A 25,689-nucleotide genomic window follows, 5' to 3' on the forward strand; every position below is an offset into this window, starting at 1 on the left:
TAAGCATGATTTCCCTTTACTTATTTGAACATATTTATAATGGTTACTTTGAAGTTGTTTTCTGTTAAATCCAATATCTTCATCACTCTTTCAGGCACTTTCTATTGCCTGTTTTTTCTTATATATGGGTCACTCTTTGCTGTTTTTTTGCATGTCTCATAATATTTTGTTGAAAATAAAACATTTTAGGTAATATATGGTAACAAGTCTGGATATTGATTCCCTCCCCATCCCTCTAGTTTGTCTTGGTTGTTGTTTGCTTGTTTATATGTTTAATATCTTGATTAGACTATTTTAATAAAGTATATTTTCCATGCAGTGTGAAGCCTTTGATGTTGCTTGTCAGATAGTGCAGACTTGAACATGTGTTTCAGCAGTGTTGTCTTTAAATGTATCTCTCCCTCTTCTTTCTGTTGAGAGGACTATCTCTGTTGGTATCACACTCAGTTATTGGACTCCACTATTTTTTTTAAGATTTTTATTTATTTATTTGACAGACAGAGATCACAAGTAGGCAGAGAGGCAGGCAGAGAGAGGAAGGGAGCAGGCTCCCTGCTAAGCAGAGAGCCCGAGCAGGGCATGATCCCAGGACCCTGGGATCATGACCTGAGCTGAAGGCAGAGGCTTTAACCCAGTGAGCCACCCAGGCGCCCCAGACTCCACTATTGCCTGCCTCACTGCTCTATTGTTTTAAACAATGCTCTGGGGCATAAATTGCTCTACAGTTTGATCCAATTAAAATTGAGCTCCTCTGTAGGGATAGTTTTTGAGGCACATGTTTGAAGTTTGTTCTGACCTTGGAGGGTTAGTCTTAGCCTTCTTTTTTTTTTCCAATTTATTTATTTTCAGAAAAACAGTATTCATTATTTTTTCACCACACCCAGTGCTCCATGCAATCCGTGCCCCCTACAATACCCACCACCTGGTACCCCAACCTCCCACCCCCCTGCCACTTCAAACCCCTCAGGTTGTTTTTCAGAGTCTTAGCCTTCTATTTCCCTCATTGTTTCTGGTAAATTTGTTGGCCTAGAGTTTACCTTGTTGCTTTCATGGATTTATTAGTCTTCTCTTAATTGCTTACTACCAAAATGTCCATTGTTTCCAAAACCACCCTTAGTCTTGAACTGCCCCACATTCTGTTTTAAATTAAGTCAGTTCCTAGGAGGAGAACTTTGGAGCCCTCTGTTATTATTGGCTGCCTTGCCCCATAGGATGGGAAAACAAAAAACAAAAAACAAAAAACCAAAAAACAAAACCTCTGAGCTATTCTCTGGGGACTGTTTGGATACAGAAGCCTCTGGTCCTATCAGTTTTCTTCTTCTGACGTGGAGACTTTACTTTTAGAGTGAGGTGGAGCAAGGGCAATTAGGGCCCCAGTATTCTGGCCTGCTCTGTGTGGTGCAGAACCTCTGCTCTGAGAAGGAGCTGGATAAAGGCAGGGTGCCCCAACTTCTTCGCCATACTCACCAGAAATTAGCTTTTTCAGCTTGGAGTGGAATGGGATGAAATGTGCTGGCTTGTTTCTCCCAGTGAAATATGGTAACCCTGGTTTTGGAGCAAGAGGTTAGAGAGATTTTTCCTTTTGGCCGCATCTTCCTGGAGTGGAGCTCCCATTTAATTCAGCTGGGGCTGGGGAGGAGGGGAATGGGTCTTGGCTGGACTGCCACAGATTCTTGGATTTCTTACTGAGTTTTAGTAGGTTTTCTTAAAGAAGTGTTTCTATATTTACTGTTTACCCTATAACAATTTCCAGGGACTTTAAATGGTTGGCTCTTAAAATTATTTTCATCAGTTATACTTGCTTCTGGAGTGCATCTACAGTGCTCCCCATATGTCATTCTGGATGTGAAATTCCATCACTTCTATCTTTTAAAAAATGCTACTTTGTGTGAGAAATTTTATAGTTTGGTGGATCAGATAGCACTCAGTTCATGAAGACAAGTGTGATTTGTATAGTCACTTTTTGTCTTGTGGTCAGGTGTTCAGTCTCTATCAGGACCCAATAGTAAATCAGTAGCTATTTTTCAAATGCAGAGCAGTTAGCAGTAGAGGAGGGCATGGCCTTACTCATAAGCCATAGTGATTTTTACAGTGATTCCTGCTGTGGCTTGTCATAGTTTTCATATTACTTCTCTGCCTGATATAGACATGAAATTTAGAATAGTATTGGGTCTGCTGGGGTCCAATAAGACCCAAGGGCTGGATCAACTTCCACTGCAATCAGAACCTGCTTCAAAGCTGTTTCTTGCTCTGAGCTTCATTCAAAAGTGCACCCTTACAAGGTTCCTGGTAGATGGGTCAGAGCAGCATAATCGAGTATGGTAAATATTGCCTTCAAAATTCAAAGAGACTCACCAGGCATTTTCCCTCTTCTTTATGGTAGATGGTACAAGTGCAGGGGGTTATATCCTATTTCATAAGGAATATACAGACATACTCCATACCCACTGGACACTTAGAACTTCAGCAACTAGAAGGTGCTTGAACTTCTCCAAGGTTTATCCCTTATCCTCTAAAATACATGTGTCCCACCAAGACATTTGTTTCTTTGTTATTTCCTACTCACTGGGTTCATATAGCATAATATCATCAATAGAATGGACCATTATATTGGGATATCAAGAAAATCAAGTAATTTCTAGACTGGTCATCATTGGTAGTAATTGATTTATACTTGTTCTATTACTAACTAATGTTGTTCACTTTGATCACTTGATTAAGATAGTATCTGCCAGCTTCTTCATTGTAAAGTTCATCCTTTCACCTTTTGTAATTGGTAAGTATTTTTTGAGGAGATACTTAGGAATTATGTAAAAAAAGTTTATTTACTTATTTATATCAGTATGAACTCATGGTTTCCTATCTTATCTCAATAACTTTTTACTCTCATCTGATGCTCAGATTTTCACTGATTTGGCCAGCAGGAGTCCCTTCAGTCTGGCTTGTTTGTCCTTCTGATATGCCCTGTCAGTCTCTGAGCACTTTCTTGCTTCCTTACTGTCTGGAACAAAAGTTGTTCCAGGCTTATTTTATCATTTTCCTGTCTACCCCTGCAATAAAACACTTGTTCAAGGTGCTCTGATTTCTTTTAGCAGAAACTAGTATTTAGAATATCTGGGTACTATGTGTGATCATTGCTTATAGGTCCTCTCAGCAGACAGCTAGGAAGTGTATGTAGAGGGGTGTGTGTGTATTTATTTCTTTAGCTGTCTACATATCTAAATGTGTGTATACATATGCACATTTATATCTACACTTATTTATTTTTGGTGAAAAGATTTATTTATTTTAGAGAGAAAGAGAATGTGTGAGTATGGGAAAAGTCAGAGGAAGAGGAATGAGAATCTTAAGCAGACTCAATGCTGAGTGCAGAGCCTGATGTAGGCCTTAATTTCACGACCCTGAGATCATGTCCTGAGCTGAAACCAAGAATCAGATGCTCAACAGACTGAGCTACCCAGGTACCTCTGTATTTGTATGTATATATATTTGTTGTTTCTACTGATTGATTTTTAAGTTCAATTATCCAACCTGTAGTACATCATTAAGTTTTGATGTAGTGTTTAATGATTCATTAGTTGTGTATAATACCCAGTGATCATCAGATCATACACCCTCCTTAAGATGTTATTTTTAAGTAATTTCTACACCTAACATGGAGCTCAAACTCACAACTGTCTGAGAACAAGAGCTGCATGCTGTCCTATCTAATCTAGCCAGGTGCCTTTACACTTACTTTTAAATTGAAAACCATGAGTTCTCATCAATACCTTCAATTCCAACCCAATACCACAAGGCTCATTCTAGTCTTTTTCCTTTCATATTGGTAACTCTCTTCTCTGACAGTGAGAAACCTGGCTTCATTTATCCTTCATAATTTCATTAGGCCATGTGCATGTAATCTGCATTTCTTCCATTACCTCTTCTTCTATGGAGATACCCTCCTAACCACACTCTGTCTTCAACACCTGATACCAGGCCACCTCTCTGCATGGATACCCTCCTTATCCTTCTTGGCCACTGACACCCTGTACCAGGCTATGTTTTTTTTTTTTTAAAGATTTTATTTATTTATTTGACAGAGAGAGATTACAAGTAGGCAGAGAGGCAGGCAGAGAGAGAGAGAGGAGGAAGCAGGCTCCCTGCAGAGCAGAGAGCCCGATGTGGGACTCGATCCCAGGACCCTGAGATCATGACCTGAGCCGAAGGCAGCGGCTTAACCCACTGAGCCACCCAGGCGCCCACCAGGCTATGTTTTGTGGGCATACCCATTCTATCCCATTAAGTTTCTGATGTTGCACACTGCCTACCCCACCCCTCTTCCACTGTGTGAATGTGCTCTTAACTCCACATAGGTTTTGACATTACATGCCAGACCACCCCTCTGCAGAAATGCTTTTCACACCCTTCCCTACTCAGGTTCTAAACCCTCAATGCCAGGCTGTCTCTTTTCCCACATGGATTTTTTTGTTTTTTACACTGCTTTGGCTCTGATACCCCACGTCAGGCAACCTCTTCTGGAGGCATCATCCTAACTCTCTTTGAGTTCAAACACCCCTCTCTAGGCTGCTTCCTGACCTGTATGGAAATTGTCCTCATCTTCTATGGACTATCACATCACACTCCAGGAAGTCTCTCCCTTTCATGGATACTCTACTCACGCTTCTTGGATATGACACCTCACTCCAGACCTTACCACTGCATGTATGCCTTCCTTGCCTGGCTTGGGCTCTGACACCTTGCTTTAGGTTGCCACCTTACCCTCATGAATGCACTCTTCACCTTGTTCAGGATCTGACATCCTGTATGAGCCTGCCTGCCATCATGGACATCTTTCTTACTCTACTTGGGCTCTTATACTGCATGCCAAGTTGCAACTCTGTAGGCCTTCCTCATCCTGCCCAGTTCTAACTTCACATGCTGAGTTGTGCTCCAGTGTGGATACCCTCCTAATCCCACCTAGGCTGGGATATCCCAGCCAGACCACTTCTCCCATTAATACCTTTCTCATTCTACTTGGGCTTTGACACTGTCATCAGACCACTCCCTCTGCAAGGGGCTTTCATTTCTCATACCACACAGCCCCCTTCACTCCATGTGGACACTTTCCTCACTGTCCTTGGACTCTGATAGCCCATGCCAAGCCACCCCTCCTTGGGGATGCCCTTCTCGCCCTGCCCTGGCTGTGAGTCCCTATACTAGACTGACCTCTAGTATGGATACTCTCCTAACTCTACTTATGTGCCAGCACCCTATGTCTGGTCACCCCTCTACATGAACTCTCTCTTCTCCCTATTTTGGCTTTGACACTCCATGCTAGACTGCCTCCATATCTGCACAGGTGCCCTCCGTACCCTACTAGGGCTCCATAAACTTATGCCATACCTCCCTTACCTCACTCAGACTATAACTGCCTGCCCTCCAGATGCCTCCGTTGCTCTCTCCCCAGAAAATGGCTTTCAAAGGGAATTTCTCAGGAATGGGAAGGAAGAGGAAGGACATCAGTGCATGTTTTAAATGCCTTGGTGAGAGGAGTATTGTATGTGTCTTCAATACCAGGAGGTATTGTTAGGGGTAGATCCATTCCATTACATCCATTTCTCTGAACCTTTGGATTCTTTCTAAAGGATGTCAGAGAAGTTCAGGCATTTTGACATCAATGACTGCAGACCATCTCTGAGTCTAGGCTTTTTTTTTTTTAGTTTTTAACATTTATTGAGGATTCTTAACCAAATCTGTCCATATCATGATGGTTACAAACTTCCTAACTCTTCTCGACTGAGGCAGCCATCTTGCTCTTGCCGCATGCTGTTGTTGGAGGACCCTCCCTGCTTCAGATTTACCAACAGCATGAATCAAGAAAAGTTAGCCAAACTTCAGGCTCAGGTCCGGATAGGGGGCAAGGGTACAGCTCGCAGAAAGAAGAAGGTGGTACATAGAACAGCTACAGCTGATGACAAAAAACTCCAGAGTTCTCTAAAAAAAACTGGCTGTGAATAATATAGCTGGTATTGAAGAGGTGAACATGATTAAAGATGGTGGGACAGTTATTCATTTCAACAATCCCAAAGTCCAAGCTTCCCTTTCTGCTAACACCTTTGCAATTACTGGTCATGCAGAAGCCAAACCAATCACAGAAATGCTACCTGGAATATTAAGTCAGCTTGGTGCTGACAGCTTAACAAGTCTTAGGAACTTAGCTGAACAGTTCCCACGGCATGTGTTGGATAGCAAAGCACCAAAACCAGAAGACATTGATGAAGAGGATGATGATGTTCCAAATCTCATAGAAAATTTTGATGAGGCATCAAAGAATGAAGCTAACTAAAATTTTTTCTGGAGTTTGGAAACTGGCATGGACTAGATTTAACAAATCAGCTATGTGGTTCCAAAGTTTTACAGACATGGAGAATATCAACTGTTACTAGTTCAGTAATATAAATATTTTGTATATTGATAATGCTGTTCAGCATTTTTCGGTCATTTGATTTTGCATTTTGCACTTCCTCCAAGGATCTATTCTTTTGGTCAAAATACGAAGTATTGGTGCAGTTTGAGGGTGTTTTGGTGTTTGATTCTCAGTTTTCTGTTTTGTTTTTTTGTTGGGGTATTTTTGGTGTATGTGTGTATGTGTATGTATGCGTGTGGGTATGTGTGTATACAGTGGAGAGCAAATTGGAAAACAGTTCTATTTATCCTCCTTCTTCCCCCAGTAGAAAATAAAGCAAATCTTTACATTTGTTACTTTTTATTTTTTTCCAATAATGCACTGAATTAGAAAAGTGAGTACCTTGGATTTCAGATCCGAGGAGATTTTACCCTTGGAGGTTTGGTTTTAATTTGCTTTGTTAACATATTTTTTTATACATTTTTCTGGGTTTAAAATGTCTTCAGATATTTTGTCACCAGCTCCATGCTGGTATAGTGGATATCATATCTTTGGTACATTGCCTTAGATTCACTTACCTAGTCAGACCCAGAAGATTTTCTTCTGGCTTTCTTCCTAAATCCTTTTTCACTCTCCTTTTGGTCTCCCAGTGGCCTGGTCAGCCTTTGATAATGCTCTTCCTCATCTTCTACCTAGCCTGAGAAGGATGTTCTCCATATAGAGTTAAGTGAGTGCCTAATCCCTCTTTTGGTAAGACATTTTTCTCTCATCCTGAGGAACAACAACTCCATCTTCAACTTTTTATTTACTCCCTGATTTTATAGTTTGGTAGACTTCAAACTGGAATAGCTAGCATGTGCTTGCTAAATAATTTTATGCCAGCCTTATCCTCTATACTAGCTGTTCTTAATAGCTGGTACAAAAATGCCCGTTACATTCAGCAATGTTAAAATTAGGAATGTCCTTTTGAATCAGAAAAAGATAGGTCATAGACTCATTCCCCAGAACAAATGGTCATTCTATGAAATGGTACTGGCCCCAGGAGGATTTCGTCAACCACTCTCCTAACTCTTGGTCTTGAACCTACCTCTGGATTGGATCTCACTGTTGTAGCTGCTCACAGCATCCTCCTGCATGCTTAGAGTAATGCTTTTGGAGAACACTGGTAAAATACAGTATTTATTTTTTTCACCTCCTTTCAGAGGACTTGGAGGTAAGTTGCATTTATTAATTCAAGTTTCCCTCTTGCTGTCTGATGATAATGTTATAGCCAGTATTTAAGGATAAGATTTAGAAAATCTATCATTTCCTGGCCCACCAGCAAACTAACTATGGCTTAACCTTGTATCATATCTACTTTTGTTTCAAGCTAGATATCTTTATTTGATATCTAAAGTGCAAGACCAACAACATATCAAGAGATCGATAGACAAGAAGGCAAAGCTCTTGTATTTTTTTCATCCAGACACTTCAGTTTATTTTATAAATTTGTTCATTTTTCCTGTTCTGTTTTATATAATATATGGACCTAACTACAAAATAAAGTAACAGTAATAAAATAACAAAAGAAGATTAAAAAAAAAACCTTCCTAACTCTACTCATCCTTCCAGTACATTTTGGAATGGGGAAAAATCTTATAATACAAAATCCACAATAATTAAAACAATGTTGGAAACTTCCATAAAAAACAAGTGAAAAACTCCATCTTTTTTAAGAACCACAAGACGATGAATTCAGGAAGAACACACACAAAAAAATTGTAACTGAATCAATTACTAGACTTTGATTAGCCAATTTAACAGACCATTACCATTCACTTTAGTGCTTTAGTCAACACTTTAAAGTTTGAATTCTGGGTGAGTACATCAATGAATTTTACCCTATTAAGTCTTATATTTCTTCCCTCTTGGTCAACACTCTTAAAACTCACTTCCATATATGCTTTCTATGCTCTTGCCAATACAGGCTGGGGAGGTCTGATGAGTCTTTTGGGGTAAAGGCTTTCTCTAATTTGTGCTATGTTGGGATCTAACTGTGCTCATGGACTTGGGGAACATGAGAACGTGGATTTAGAGGAGGCTAAATACTATCTTGTCTGACAATTGCCCCAGGGTATTTATTGAAAAGACTGTAAAGACTATGAATATTTTATATTAATCAATTATCTCTTTCTCACTTCCTTTTCCTTGCTTCCTTGATGAAGAGTACTGGTGGTGGCTAATGTTATAATTTAGGTTCCAGATAGGAATATAATTGAATCAACATCACCTCATGATGATATATTGTCATAGATTTTGTGTTTCCTCTGTTGGAGATGAGAGAGTTCTTCCTTTGCACAAAAAACAGGAATCACTTCTGATGCACAAAAGATAGGAATCATTTCTGAGGAATAAGAATGGTAGACTTTGCTGATTATTCTTTGCTCTTGTTCCCATCCAATTTCTACTCTTGTGAGCCTCGTTCTGTGACCTAGGAGGTTTATCCCTGCAGACTGTATATTCTTGACTCTCTTGCATGTTGGCTTGTAGTTGGGTTTGGTAAAGGGGTTGAAATGGTAAAAGATTGGATAGTAGGAAGAGAAGGGAATCAGGGTATTTCTCCCTCACTCCCTCCTTGCTCTGGCTATGTCTCTGGCAATAGTTGCATCCCTGTACAACTGGAGTACCTACTGGGCTTAGCTTCCATGGTTCTGGCACTCACTGGGCTCTGGTAACTCTGTTACTTCCCTGACCCCTTGGCTCTAGGGATGGTAATGGTTTCCCATTCATACTTTACAATTCACTGTTTCTTCCCATGACTCTGACCACTCAGAGTAAATAGCCTTTTCACAAACTCTATTAATCTGGGCCATCTAAGTGAATTATTTTGTTGTCGGAGCCCTGCTGATAAAGTCTGTTTGTATCTTCATCCTTTGCTTTATCTCCATGATTAAATAACAATAATGCTGGAAGTGGAGAACTCCCCAGTTGGGTGTTTTTCTGTACACTTTCTGGGTGTTCTACAGTGCTTAGAGATAGAGCATCAGGGAAATAAAAATGACTCATCTAGGAAAGTTACTTTTCAAAAAAAGAAGTTTAGTGAAATCTATACAAGTAATACATGGTCCTGATGGAATATTTAGGAAACCACAAAGAGAAAATAAAATTTCCAGTGATTCCCCTCTACAGAAATAACCACTGATAACATTTTTTTTTACCACTGATAACATTTTAATAAACACCTTTTTAAACTAAGTTTATATTTCCTAAAACATTCACAATTCCTGAAGCAGTGCTAACTTGAATTCTTGGGCTTTTAGAATTTTCACAACTTCCCACATTGGTGGTAGTATGTACAAGGCAGGAGCAATTAAAGAAAAGAGAAACACAGTGGAGGAGGAAGCAGACCTGGAGTGGTTTCATAATTCAGCCCCTTTCTGGACTGTCATATTTGATGCACTGGATGGACCCCACCCACTCCAAGTCCTGCTGTGCTGGGTTGGGCTTGTGTGCTCTCTGGGAGGGGCTGCCTTTTCCAGTTCTCACACTCAGAGGAATATAAGCCAGAAGCATGGGTAAATAAGCTACAGTTGCACAGCTGGCTGCCCTGTACAAAGCTCCTTTGCAATACATGGAAACCTCTAGAGCTTAAGGCAGCCAGCCCAGAGAGAGAGAGAGATGTTAAGAACCAATTAATTCTTCAGCAGCCCTGAAAAGGTTAATCCCAAATTAACTGCAGAACACAAATGTGTTCCCACAGGATAGAATCTAATCTTATTGTGGGTAATAACTTCAATCTTCAGAACTGGAGCTTATTTTCTAGATGCCAAGGTCATTTTGTTTTCCCTCAGAATCCGAAGAGCCCAAAATCCCTGCTATTTGATTCTTGTGTCTCCTCAAAAAAAAAATTACACTATTATGTATGTGTAGAACATCTTGTACCTGTCCCCTATATTTGCTTTTCCACTGCTCAGTGTTATGCTGACCCCAGATAATCAACCCTTTTGTCATCAAGTTTATAAATTAGACTGAGTCTATAAAATAGATCACAAATAAGGGGAATCTGCACAGGCAGAGATGTACACACAGTAGAGTTACTCTGAGCTAGCTGATTGGTGTCAAAGTACAACTTTTCTTCCTGGGGAATGTCTTCTCTCTTTGTCTCACTACTTCAGAGCAACTGAAGCATCAGCTTTCTACTAGTTTCCTCCTCTGGAGAGTCAGCAGTAGCAATAGAAGGATGGAATTTATATATCATCCTTCTTGTTTGTACTTTCTTTCTTATTCTATTATTCTTCAAGCCTCTAGTTTCACTCTAAACAGATCCTGTGTGAATCTACTTTTTAAAAAAGTGGTTTACTTATTTCTTTATATGAGAGAGAGAGAGAGAACACAAGAAGAGGGAGGGGCCAAAAGGGAGGGAGAACCAGGTTTCCTGCTGAGCAGGGAGCCCAATGCAGGGCTGCATTCCAGTTCCCTGGGATCATGATCTGAGCTGAAGGTGGAAGCTGGTATCATGACCTGAGCCAAAGGTAGAGACTTAGCCAACTGAGCCACCCAAGCACCCCATGAATCTGCTTTTTTTTTAAAATTAATTTATTTATTTGACAGACAGAGATCACAAGTAGGCAGAGAGGCAGGCAGAGAGAGAGAGAGAGAGAGGAAAGCAGGCTCTCCGCTCAGCAGAGAGCCCGATGCGGGACTCGATCCCAGGACCCTGGGATCACGACCCGAGCCGAAGGCAGCGGCCTAACCCGCTTTTTTAAAGACCTAAAGAAAGAGATATCATGTGAAAAATCTGTCATAGGCCAATTGTAGGACTTAAAGTACAGAGAGAACCAATCTTCCTATTTAAAAACAGAAGACTACCTTCACGTTAACTCTGCTAGTCGAATATGTGCCTTTTAGAAATCTTGTAGCACCTTTTCAGTTAATGTTGAGGTGAGCTAGTCAAATGTTTACTGAGCTTCAAGTAGAAAGGTATTTGGGAAGAGTGGACTCTCAGTAAACTTGTTTGCTCAAAATGAGTGCCAGGATTCAACAAATTTGCTGAAGCATCCTAGTAACTGCCTGCACATCTTATTTTTGTCAAGCTTCATTCTCACAGACCTTTGGCTACATATTAAGAAGAATCTCAAGATTGTCAAGCAGGAATGCAAGAAGAACAACAAAGAGAATTTTAGGAGAAGGAAGAGGGGACTAAACCACTATTCCTGTGAAGCATTAGATATGGTCTTAGAATAGTCTTCAGTGGTGCTCTTAATAATAAATAATAAAATTAATAATTATTTAATAATTAATAATAAAAACAAAGTTGTACAATCCTTGCTTTCTTCTGATTCCCTGTAAGGGAAGGATTAGCTTAGCAATGACATAAAAGACTACATAAAAAGAACTCTTCTTGAAAAAGAAAGCCAAAGTTGGTGGCATCACAATTCCGGACTTCAAGCTCTATTACAAAGCTGTCATCATCAAGACAGCATGGTATTGGCACAAAAACAGACACATAGATCAATGGAACAGAATATAGAGCCCAGAAAAAGACCCTCAACTCTATGGTCAACTAATCTTTGACAAAGCAGGAAAGAATGTCCAATGGAAAAAAGACAGCCTCTTCAATAAATGGTGTTGGGAAAATTAGACAGCCACATGCAGAAAAATGAAATTGGACCATTTCCTTACACCAAACACGAAAATAGACTCAAAATGGATGAAGGACCTCAATGTGAGAAAGGAATCCATCCAAATCCTTGAGGAGAACACAGGCAGCAACCTCTTTGACCTCAGCCGCAGCAACATCTTCCTAGGAACATCGCCAAAGGCAAGGGAAGCAAGGGCAAAAATGAACTATTGGGATTTCATCAAGATCAAAAGCTTTTGCACAGCAAAGGAAACAGTTAACAAAATCAAAAAACAACTGACAGAATGGGAGAAGATATTTGCAAACGACATATCAGATAAAGGACTAGTGTCCAAAATCTATAAAGAACTTAGCAAACTCAACACCCAAAGAACAAATAATCCCATCAAGAAATGGGCAGAGGACATGAACAGACATTTCTGCAAAGAAGATATCCAGATGGCCAACAGACACATGAAAAAGTGCTCCATATCACTCGGCATCAGGGAAATACAAATCAAAACCACAATGAGATATCACCTCACACCAGTCAGAATGGCTAAAATGAAATATATTGTATATACTACAGTCACTCATTCAACATTTAATGTGAGTTAATCTGTGTCAGATCTTATCCTAGATCTCAGCTTTAACAGTCTTTAGTCAACAGCAAGATCAGAAACCCTGATGCAGTCTACGGCCATACCACCCTGAACGCGCCCGGTCTCGTCTGATCTCGGAAGCTAAGCAGGGTCGGGCCTGGTAGTACTTGGATGGGAGAAACCCTGATGCACAGGGAAATACAAATCAAAACCACAATGAGCTACCACCTCATACCAGTCAGAATGGCTAAAATTAACAAGTCAGGAAACAACGGACACTGGCGAGGATGCGGAGAAAGGGGAACCCTCCTACACTGTTGGTGGGAATGCAAGCTGGTGCAACCACTCTGGAAAACAGCATGGAGGTTCCTCAAAATGTTGAAAATAGAACTACCCTATGACCCAGCAATTGCACTACTGGGTATTTACCCTAAAGATACAAACGTAGTGATCTGAAGGGGCACGTGCACCCGAATGTTTATAGCAGCAATGTCCACAATAGCCAAACTATGGAAAGAACCTAGATGTCCATCAACAGATGAATGGATCAAGAAGATGTGGTATATATACACAATGGAATACTATGCAGCCATCAAAAGAAATGAAATCTTGCCATTTGCGACAACATGGATGGAACTAGAGGGTATCATGCTCAGCGAAATAAGTCAAGCGGAGAAAGACAACTATCATATGATCTCCCTGATATGAGGAAGTGGTGATGCAACATGGGGGCTTAAGTGGGTAGGAAAAGAATAAATGAAACAAGATGGGATAGGGAGGGAGACAAACCATAAGTGACTCTTAATCTCACAAAACAAACTGAGGGTTGCTGGGGGGAACGGGGTTGGGAGAAGGGGGGTGGGGTTATGGACATTGGGGAGGGTATGTGCTTTGGTGAGTGCTGTGAAGTGTGTAAACCTGGCGATTCACAGACCTGTACCCCTGGGGATAAAAATATATGTTTATTAAAAAAAAAAAAAGAACTCTTCTGATTGTTTTCTGGAGTACTGAGATTATTTTCCACTCTACAGAATTGGGGAAGGAGAATATTTATAAAGCTTTTTTAAAAAAGATTATATTTATTTATTTGACAGAGATCACAAGTAAGCAGAGAGGCAGGCGGTGGGGGAGGGGCGGGGAGCAGGTCCCCTGCTGAGCAGGGAGCCCAATGTGGGCTGGATCCCAGGACCCTGAGATCATGACCTGAGCTGAAGGCAGAGGCTTAACCCACTGAGCCACCCAGGCGCCCTGGGGAGAAGGAGAATATTGATGAGAACTCTGAGGGGATAGAAAGGATAACAACACTTTTGGAAAGAGGGAAAGACAGACTGAATCCCAGAGGCCTTTGGCTAGGAAGTAGGTCTGGGCCTGAGAAGGGACCCTGAAGTTGCCATTAGAAAGGCCAAATGTGGGATATATCACCTATCATAGTCTATTGTTTATCATAATCAAAATTTGTGGATGAGAAACAAAAGAATAGTGAGATAAATGCCACATTCATTTTTTTCAAGTACATATGATTAATTTTACCAGTTCGTAACTTTTTTTTTTTTTTTTGCGATGTGATAAGTGGGATTTTTTTTCCCCCAATTTATTTATTTTCAGAAAAACAGTATTCATTATTTTTTCACCACACCCAGTGCTCCATGCAAGCTGTGCCCTCTATAATACCCACCACCTGGTACCCCAACCTCCCACCCCCCCGCCAGTTCGTAACTTTTGATTCCCAGCTCAGACATGATCTCATTGGACGACAGTGCCTCCAAATGGAAATACACCAAAGGAAAATGTGTCTTATTCAAGTAGGGAGAATCAAACAAAGAGATAACTGGTTTTAGAGTGGATGCCAAAATATTGTTTTCCTTTTAAAGTTTAACAGAAGCAGTTTAAAGTTTTAAACAGTTTAAAGTTTAACAGAAGCGAACAAAATGTTGTAAGTATTAGAAGATATCATCTGCCTTGAGAACTTGATTTTTATGTGCCTTAAACATAGGATCATCTTAGCATAGTATAATAGAAGGACATTGGATTTAAGGACTTATTCCTTCACTTAGAATTAATGTTACCTAACTTCTCTGAGCCACAGCTTCCCCATCTGTAGAATGGAGATAATAAAATTGCCCAATTTATAGTGCTATTGTGAGGATTAAAAGAGATTATGCATATAAAGCACTTTATAAAAATAGCTCAACAAATGCTTTCTCTTTCCTTTTCCACTTGTACAGAAGTTTGTCTAGTGTATTTAGCTTGAGTCAAAAATAGTGGCTCTAAACAGTTCTCTGAATTTAGTTAAAGCCCTTTGGGCCATTTGTAGAATGGGCCATCTCACCATATTGTGCATTTTTTCCAAATATGGGTTTTAGCATACATTCATATGTACTTTTTTGCTCATCCAACAAGATTAAGTGAAACCCCAGCCCACAAGAACTTTATCTTTATTACTTCTTTTTCCTCCTCTTCATTATCTTAGACCCCAGAAGACAGGACTGAATATCACAGGCAGCTCCATAATTCAGTACAAGAGTAACAAAGTTAGAGAGTACATCTTTGTCGAGAGGCTTTGCTTGTCCTCGGGCAGGGTTTTCTTAGCTTTAGCACTATGAATGTTTTCACCTAGATATTTCTTTGCTGTGAGACACTGTTCTCTGTACTCTAAGATGTTTAGCTGCATCCCTGGCCTCTACCCACTAGATGCGAGTAGCATACCTTCCCTGTGTTGTGATAACCAAGAGTGTCACCAGACATTACCAAATGTCCCCTGGGGGGGCGTTTAACATTGTTACCAGTCTTAGGAGAATCAAATCAGCTACCTGTTTGGCATACAAACATCCTATAAGGAAGACAAATGAAATCTTTAGGAGTGATTGAAAATTCAAAGGACAAGGAAGAATGAGGGAAAAAAGAGTTCAGACAGAGGAACAGTCTAGATTTAGAAAGAGAACCTAGTTTATATGCGAGGCTCATTGATACAAAGAGTCATAAAACATAGGTCATGCTTTTGAGGAGCTCACATTTTAGTGGGAGAAACAGCCACTTGAACAATGAGAACACTGGAGTGAGCGCTACAGGAGGGGCACCCATCCCAGAGAGTGCAAGGAAGGCTTTCCAGAAGATTACATTTGAGCTGAAGCATGAGTAAGTATTAGTATGGAAAAGATAAAGGGAGGATGGAAGAGATGTAAAAGAATTTGAGGTTTGGAGGGAATTGCAAATCATTTAGATTGACTGGGAGAAGAGCACTCCAGAACAAGAAGTGGTGGGAAAAGAAGGCCTATTAAGCTAGATAAGAAGCAGATCTTGAAAGTTCTTCTAAGCAGTGTTAAAGAATTAATTCTGAGAACTACCAGGAGTCATTGAGTTTTTCCATGATCCAATTTGGATTTAGGGAAGATTACTTTGGCAGTAGTGTGAAAAATAGATTGGAAGTAGGGGGATTTATTAGGAGGTTATTGTTTTAATCCAGATGATATGGCCTGAGTAATGGCAATGACATGGAAATCAAGACCTATTTAGGTGGTGAGAGCAACAGGATCTGGGGTCTAAGTAGATAGGAGGACAGTTTTTGGCTAGTGCTACTAGGTAGATTATGTAGCGTTATTCACTGGGATGGAAAACATTGGTGACAGAAGCTTGGAAAGAAGATGAAGTTTCAGTTTGGGAAAGTTGAATTTGAGGTGGTTGTGATCATTGAGGTGGGGATATTTGGTAGGCAAATATATGAATCTGAAGATCAGGAGAAAATTTAAGATAGAGTTATAAGATTGAGAGTCATCAGGGGAAATTGGAGCCATGGGAATGAATGACATCATCTAAGGAGAACATCTGAAAAGAGATGAGGGCAAGGATACTCCCATGGCTTGTTTCTTCATTCACCTCCTCTAAGAGTCTTTCTTTGAGTGTATAAAATATCACCCTTCTCACTCTCTATTTCTTTACCTTTGTTTTTGTTTTTGTTAACAACACATCACATTCCTTTGTTATATATGTAACCCCTTTGCTTCACGGCTATTCCCAGATATTTACAATGGTTTAATTCACTGGCATTAAAAATAAGTTAAACTGTTCAGAATAAATATTTCCATCTCACATTCAATTTAAAGCTTCTCCTCCAGCCCCCAACCTCTGGTACAGCTTGATTAGAGAGCCCATGTATCTCTAGGGGAAAAGGGGGTTGTTCTTTCATTCTCCTTTCTGCACCTCATCCCCTACTTGCTCTGCTGCTTCTTTGGGGTTGACGATTGGGTAGGGAGAGAGAGTCTTAGAGGGAAAACAAGAGGCTTAATTCACTGAAGCTGGTGTATTCTGGCTATCAATACCATTTGTGAGGTTGATGTTCAAATACTGGCTTTTATTTTTTTTTAATTTTAAAAAATTTAATTTATTTGACAGATAGAGAGAAAGAGAGAGCACAAGTATGGGAAGCAGCAGGCAGAGGGAGAGGGAGAGGCAGGCTCGCCACTGAGCAGGGAACCAGACAGGAGGCTTGATTCCAGGACCCTGGGATCATGACGTAACCCGAATGCAGCCGCTTAATGACTGAGCTACCCAGGCACCCCCCAATACTGGTTTTTATTGTGCTGTGCTTTTGTGGTTTCTTTAGAGACCCCTTCACTCCACATCCTCCTAGTGGGGACCTCTACCCAAACCATTCCATGATGAGAACAATGTATCTTCTGACTGTTTTCCCACACAACTTCCTTCTCATGTGATGGTCATTCTTCTGCTAGAGTTGCCAGCTACACTTCGAGGAAACTATCTGGCCAATAGAAAATATGGTTCCTTGGAAGTCTAGATACTTTTCTTTGCCTTGCCTCTGTCAACAACTTCAACCTGGCTTCTGTCTTTAGATTTCTTCAGGTTAAAGTCAAGCATAAGTTTCTATCTTCTCCAGACACCACAGGACATAGGTGAGGTTCCCTCATGGACTCTTTCTACGCCAGTGGCCACACGGGCAGGCTTAAATATTTCTGTAGTACAATAAACCTTCAGGCTGGAAGTAAGATGCCAGTAAACCTTCTTGAAAGGTTTAATCGGGATGTGTTTACTTGGCTTGAGGAGAGGAACCATAGTGCTTTTTACTTCCCTTTAAAAAAATCCTCTTTTCCTTCCTCCAATTAATCTCTAGAATTCTACTATATAAATTGGAGTTGAATGGTGAAGAATGATAATTGAAACACCAGTTTGCTCACCTCTTAGCAAGTCCTATTTGATATATTTGCTTATCACTGAGAGGCGGTATAGAGAACTAGTTAAGAACATAGACTCTGGAGCTATACTTTCTGACTTCAAATCTTGACTTAACCATTTGATCTCCCTGTACCTCAGTTTTTTTATTTGTGAAATGGGAGTAATAATAGTATCTGCACCATAGGATTTTTGTGAGGACTTAATGTGCATGTGTATCTTAGATTCATACCTTAAAACGGTATTTAGAGTTATGATAAGTGCTATGTGTGTTTGCTATTAGTGCTATTGTTTATTTTTCTTTGGCTTAAACTGTAAGCTCTAAGTGCGCAAGAACTTTTTTGTTTACTGCTGCATTTTCAGCTACTAAAACTGCATATAAGAGGCACTAATAAATGTTGTTGCTCTCAGATTCCTTCTGAATAAATTAATGTGACATTTAAACATTAAATATTAAGATGTGGACAGAGAAAGTGAGGTTTGGGATGATTAAGAAAAAGAGGTAGAGAGATAGGAGAACCAGGAGACTGTGATGTTCCAGAAACCACAGGAGAGGAAATTTTAACAAGGAAGGAGTGGGCAATAGCATCAAACATTGCTAAAATGTCAAAGGTAAATAAAGCTAAAATACAGTCAGTACATTTTGTAACAAGGAACCCCTATATTTCACTTTCATATTCTGGTAAGTAATGGTGTTTTTTCCCCAGAGATGCTTTTATTAAAATGAATAACCACTCAGAATGAATCTTTGAATAGGTCTTAAAGTTTCTAGCCCTGCATTATTGAACTCCAATGTCCTGCACTTACTTAATTTTGTCCATAAACACAAAGGACCCAGCCTCAGTACAATTTAGTACATTTCCCCTTCACCTGGACTCACCTCTTGAATCAAACATCAAAACCTGTTGTGAACATCTGCTTCTTTATTTTTTTTAAAGATTTTATTTATTTATTTGACAGACAGAGATCACAAGTAGCAGAGAGGCAGGCAGAGAGGAGGAGAGAGGCAGGCAGAGAGGAGGAAGCAGGCTCCCCGCAGAGCAGAGAGCCTGATGTGGGGCTCGATCCCAGGACCCTGAGATCATGACCCGAGTTGAAGGCAGCGGCTTAACCCACTGAGCCACCCAGGCGCCCCTGAACATCTGCTTCTTACTCCATGCTACTTCCCCTCCTAAGCAGGTTCTTTCCTTTCCTCCTACCCCTTCTCTCTTCACAAAACTATAAGTGAATGTATAAAAAAACTCTTACAATTTAGTAAGTAATAAAAAGATTAATAACCCGGGGCACCTGGGTGGCTCAGTGGGTTAAGCCACTGCCTTCGGCTCAGGTCATGATCTCAGGGTCCTGGGATCGAGTCCCACATCGGGCTCTCTGCTCAGCAGGGAGCCTGCTTCCCTCCCTCTCTCTCTGCCTGCTTCTCAGTCTACTTGTGATTTCTGTCTGTCAAATAAATAAATAAAATCTTTAAAAAAAAAAGATTAATAACCCAATTAAAATGGCAAAGGATCTGAGTAGACATTTCTTCAGAGAAGATATACTAATGGCTATAAGCACATGGAAAAAATGGTTAACATCATTACCTATTATGGAAATGCAAATCAAAATTATAATCGGATACTACTTCACACCCACTGGGATGTCTGTAATAAAATAAACCAGTACTAACAGGTGTCTTTGGAGATGTGGAGAAATTGGAACCCTTATGCATTGCTCGTAGGAATGTAAAATGGTACAGCCATATTGGAAAACAGTTTGGTGATTCCTTAAAGGTTAAACATAGAGTTACCATATGATATAGCTATTCCACTCCTAGGTATATAGACAAGAGATTTGAAAACATGTGTTCAAAAAATCTCATACATAAATGTTTGTATCAGCATTGTTCATAATTTCCCAAATGGGGAAATAACCCAAATGTCCACCAACTGATGACTGGATAAGCAAAGTATGGAGAATTCAATGGATTATTATTCAGCCATTAAAAAGAATGAAGAATGATTTGAGTGATGTCACCAATAACAATGGAGAAGAGAAGAAGAGAATTGAATGGTTACAATTAACCACTGAATAAAGTCCACATTTCTTTAAAAAACAAGATTTTATTTATTTATTTGACAGAGAGACACAGCAAGAGAGGAAATACAAGCAGCAGAGTGGGAGAGGGAGAAACAGGCTTCCCGTGGAGCAGGGAGCCATTGTGGGGCTTGATCCCGGGACCCTGAGATCATGACCTAAGCTGAAGGCATATGCTTAATGACTGAGCCACCCAGGCACCCCTAAAGCCCAAATTTCTTAACATGACTCATAAGGCTAACAGAGTCTAGTCTCTACCCAACTGTCATGGGTTAAATTGTATCCCCCACCCCCAGTTCTTATGTTGAAGTCCTAACCCCCCAGTACCTCAGAATATATTATAACCTGGAAATAAGACCATTGTAGATGTAATTGAGTAAGATGAAATCATTTGGGTGGGCCCTAATGTCATATGACTGGTATCTTTATAAAAGGGGGAAATATGAGCACAGGGACACACACACAGGGATAATGCCATGTGAAGATGAGGGCCACTCATCTTAATGTAGATCAGGGTAATGCTTCTACAAGCCAAGAAATGCCAAAGATTGTCAATAGACCACCAGAAGCTAAGAGAGAGGAGCATGGAACAGATTCTTACAGCCCTCAGAAAGAATTAATTCTTTCTGAATTTAATTAATTAATTTAATTAATTTCTGAAGACTCCTAAACTGTGAGATAAGAAGTTTCTGTTGTTTAAGCCACTCACTTTGTGCTACTTGGTTACAGCAGGCCTAGCAAATTAATATACCATCTTTCTAGCCTCATCTGTTATCATTTTTCTTTACACTTTCTGCTCCAACAACACCAACTTCCTTGTGCTTACTTCCTTTGCATAGAGCTGGTGTTTCTAGCCTTTTATTTTTTGCTTATGCTGTTCTTCTGCCTGCAACTCCTTTTTGGTCTAGCTTAGTCCTACTCATCCTTTAAGATTCGGAGAAGCTATTACTTTTTCCAAGGACCCTTCTTCACTGACCACTCACCACAAGGATTGTATTAGTAACCTTCCTCATTTCTCCCACATATTCTGTGTCTTTCCCCAGCTTTGTAGTTTCCATACTGTATTATAATTTTATGGGTTTTCTGCCTCTTTCCACCCCACATGATATACTGTGAACTCCTTGAGGAAAGGGTCACTAAAATCCTACAGCTTACTAGCACAGTATACTTTGCACATAGTAGATGCTCAATGCATTTCTTTGAATGAAGGGACTTCTTTTTTCAGTGTTTATTCATTTTCTTTTCTCCCCATAGCACCTACTAAAGTGCTTCACATATAATGGGTGCTCAGTACCTCTAGCCAGTGGGTGTCAAATAAGGACATTTGGCAATATCTGGAGACATTTTTGGTTGTCACTACTGGCATCTAGTGGGTAGAGGCCAGAGATGCTATTAAACATCTAGAATGCACAGGATAGCTCCCCAAAACAAACCACTATCTGGTTCAAAATATCAATAGTGGAGGTGGAGAGACCCTAATCTTGACTAATTAAGAGACTGAATCTGCTTTTTATATCATATACTCACTGCAGACCACTAGTATACTAAATTTGCTTTGTCAGGAAGCCTGATTTTTTTTTTAACAAAAATAAACTACGTCCTGAGAAGAAACGAAGGGGGGAGTGTTCTGGCATCCAGAATTAAGATTTTGGCAATTGAAAAGTACCTGATTAATAAAAAACCAGACATATAAATTATAATATCTTTAAATCTGAAATGCTCTACAACAGTGAAAACGAATGAATCAGATATATATATATATATATAGAATTTTCACTATATATATGTGTGTGTATATATATATATATATACACACACACACGGTGTATATATACTATATACTATATTTCACTGGGTGTGTGTGTGTGTGTGTGTGTGTGTGTGTGTTTATCTCAACAGGGATAAATCTCCTAAGCATAATGTTGAGTGAGGAAAGCAAATTGCAGAATGTACATACAAGAGTGATACTGTTTAGGTAAAGTACTACATGTAGTTTAGGGGTAGACACATATATAGTAATGTATAAAGAGATGTGTAGAAAAGATGAAGATCAAATCTGGTGAATAGTGAAATAGTGAAAACCTCAGGGCAGAGGTATATACAGAGGGCTTCAGTTGCAGTGGTAATGCCTTATTTCTTAAGCTGGGTAATGGGCATATCTTTGTTATATTATTCTCTATATATTTATGTACTTTTGAAATATTTAACACTTTTATAAAAGAGCAATTGCTCAATACTGAGGCATCCTATCACATAGGGTTGAGGAAAATCTCCATCTTGTTAGTTTGCACTAGCCAGAATTCCCTTAATGTGTCAAAATTGAATGACTCATTGAATCCAATCATTCTCTATGGGACAGGATCTTACATACTATACATAGGGTAATATTCCATAAGTTGCTGTTTGCATTGTCCTGCAGTGTCTAAACTTTGTGATAATTACATATCTATTGAAATTTCATGTTACGCAGTCTAAAAATATAGTCAATTTTAGTATTATTCATTATTTTTCAAAACTATGGAAATGTCCTTTGATGTTCATCATTTAAAATAACAAAGTAATGGGAAGGGGCACCTGGCTGGCTCAGCTGGTTAAGTGGACAACTCTTGATTTCCACTTAGGTCATGATCTCAGTGTCCTGGGATCGAGCCCCATGTTGGGGTCTATACTCAATGGGGAGCCTGCTTGAGGAATCTCTCTCTCTCTCTTATTCTGCCCCTCCCCCTGCTCACACATGCTCTCTCTCTCTCTCAAATAAATAAATCTTTAAAAAAAATAACAAGATAATGGTAAAAGGATGGTCTTTTCAACAAATGATGGCAGGAAACAGGATATCTACATACAAAAGAGTATGAAATCGGACCCTTACTTTACAACATATACAAAAATGAATTAAAAATAGAACAAAGACCTAAACATAGAGCTAAAACTTTAAAACTATTAGAGGAAAACATATAGACATTGGATTTGGCAATGATTTTTTTTTTGGATATGACATCAAAACACAGACAACAACAACATAATAAATAAATTGAACTTCATTAAAATTAAAAAGTTTTGAACATCAAAAGATATTATCAAGAGAATGAAAAGACAACTCACAGAATAGAAGAAAATATTAGCAAAGCATATATCTGAAAATGGATTAATACCTAGAATATGTAAAGAACTCCCACAACTCAACAAAAACAAATCCAATTCAAAAATGAACAAAGGACTTGAATAGATATGTCTCTGAAGAAAATACTAAAATATTAAAAATACTAAAATATTTTTAAAAGATTTTTATTTATTTGACACAGTGACGAATAAACACAAGAAATGATGATCAACATCACAAGCCACTAGGGAAAATGTAAATCAAAGCCAAAATGAGATACCACATCACACTTATTAGGGATGGCTATTATATAAAAGACAAAAACAAACAAAAACCCCCAGAAAATACTAAGTTTCTGTGAAGATATGGAGAAATTGGAATCCTTGTGCATTGCTGCTGAAAACCAGTTTGGCAATTCCTTAGAAAGCTAAATATAGAATTACCACATAATAAAGTGATTCCACTTCTAGGTATATGCCAAGAGAATTGAAAGCAGAGACTCAGGCACTTGTACACCAATGCTCGTGGCAGCATTTTTCACAATAGCTGAAAGACAGAAGCAGCTCAAACGCCCATCAACTGATTAATAGACAAAATGTAGTGTATTCATAAATGGAGTATTATTGAGCCTTAAAAAGAAATTCTGATATGTGCTACAACATGGATTTGCTTGCACTGGATCTCTTACAATATATAGTTAACAAGATTTTGAGCACAGAATCCTTGTGGCAAGCAAGGGGGGTAAAACAGAAGTGGACAGAACAAAGTCTGTGCAAACAGGCCATTGCCTGTTTTTGTTCATTGTTTATGTTTCTCTTTGTGTATTTGCAGTTGGTTCAGTGAGACTGTTTTAAGTAAAAGAGTCAGATCCTCACATCCTGAGGTAGAAATAAAAACATAAAATAATATCTGGAAGTTTTGCTGAGAAATAAGGGGATTGAACTAAATGTTTTCTGGAGTCCCTTCTGGCTGAGGGTGTTTCCAGTTTCTGCTAAGCACCACCAGCAAAAAAAGAGCAGAAAATTGCTTGGTCTGAATTCCCACAGGCCACATTAGGGAGATGGAACACTTGCAAAGCCTAGGGCTGAGCACAGGGTCCCGAGTGCTGAGTTGTCAAAGATAGAACAAAAGGATTTCCTTTTTGAAGTGGCTTCTTCACAATTCAGGCTGTGCATGGGGTACTAAAGGGCTAAAATACGGAAGAAAACTTTAGGTAGAACCTGGGAGCTAAATTTTACTGTTTTATCTGCTAGAATTAAAATGATTTTTTTCAGGGCACCTGGATGGCTCAGTCGGTTGTGTCCAACTCTTGGTTTCAGCTAAGGTTGTGATTTCATGGGTCCTGATATGGAGCGCCCAGTCAGGCTCCAGGCTTAGTGGGGAGTCTGCTCCTCCCCCAACTCTCTCAGGTGTGCTTTCTCTTTCAAATAAATAAATCTTTAAAAATGATTTTTTCTAAGATTTTTTATTTTCTAAGATTATTTATTTTAAAAATAAAAATATTTTATTTCTATAAATAGAAATTTTTTAATTATGGAGATAATAATTATATATTATTATCTATTATATTATTATATATATTATTATATATATATAAATATATATTATTATATATAAATATCTTATTTCTATAAATATAAATAAAATATTTATATTTATATAAATATCTTATAAAATGAAATATTTTATTTTTTATTATAAATAAATTATTTAAAATAAAAATATTTTTATATTAAATATTAAATGTTTTATTAAATATTATTAAATATTTATTAAGTTTTATTAAATATTATTAAATATATTAAATATTTTTATTAAATATTTTATTATAAGTTATATTAAATTATATTAAATATTTTTATTATAAATAAAAATTTAAATATTTTTATTATAAATAAAAATATTTTTATTTATATAAAATCTAAAAAAGTTTTTTAATTTATTTAATTATATAAAATTATATAAAAATTTTATATATATAAAATATAATATATAAAAATATAATATATAAATTATAATTTATGTATGTTATATATATGTATGTATATATACATATGTATGTATATGTATGTTATATATGTTATATATAATTATATATTATAAATTATATATATAAATTATATATAATATATATAAATTATAATTTATATATAAAATATAATATAAAATTATATAAAAAATAAAAATTATATTTTAAAAAAGATTTTATTTATTTATTTGACACAGAGAGAGAGCAGAAGCAGGGGTAGCGGCAGGCAGAGAGAGAGGGAGAAGCAGGCTCCCCACTGAGCCGGGATCCCTATGCAAGGCTTGATCCCAGGACCCCAGGACCATGACCTGAGCTGAAGGCAGGTGCTTAACTAACTGAGCCATTCAGGTGCCCTTCTTTCCAATATATATTTCTTTATTTTTAAAGTTTTTATTTATTTGAGGCAGAGAGAAAGAGAGAGAGCACAAGTGGGGAAGAGGGTCAGAGGAAGAGGGAGAAGCAGACTCCCTGCTTAGCAAGGAGCCCAACAGGGGGCTTAATCCCAGGACTCTGAGATCATGACCTGAGTGGAAGGCAGATGTTTAACCCACTGAGCTGCCCAGGTTCCTCTCTAAGATTTTTCAAAAACAATTATTTATATTATCAAAGCCATACAGTTCTCATTATATTGAAGTTAATAATACAGAAAAGTAGGAGGAAAAGAAAAAATTCATTTAGTTCTACACATACAGACAACCAATACTAGTATTTTGC

General features: G+C 38.6%; 2 protein-coding genes across 2 annotated transcripts in view; both read left to right on the plus strand.

The window, feature by feature from the left end:
• Positions 1-25,689, plus strand: part of SYTL4 (synaptotagmin like 4) — a 107,899-nt gene that overhangs the window by 12,756 nt on the left and 69,454 nt on the right. The window lies entirely within an intron of this gene.
• On the plus strand, positions 5,775-6,406 carry LOC122896732 (transcription factor BTF3 homolog 4-like). The gene is given in 2 exon segments (XM_044234785.1): positions 5,775-5,979; positions 5,981-6,406. Coding segments are annotated over 2 exon segments (522 nt in total). The 5' UTR covers positions 5,775-5,805; the 3' UTR covers positions 6,329-6,406.

Source organism: Neovison vison, chromosome X, assembly GCF_020171115.1.
Source record: "Neovison vison isolate M4711 chromosome X, ASM_NN_V1, whole genome shotgun sequence".
NCBI classification, from domain to species: domain Eukaryota; kingdom Metazoa; phylum Chordata; class Mammalia; order Carnivora; family Mustelidae; genus Neogale; species Neogale vison.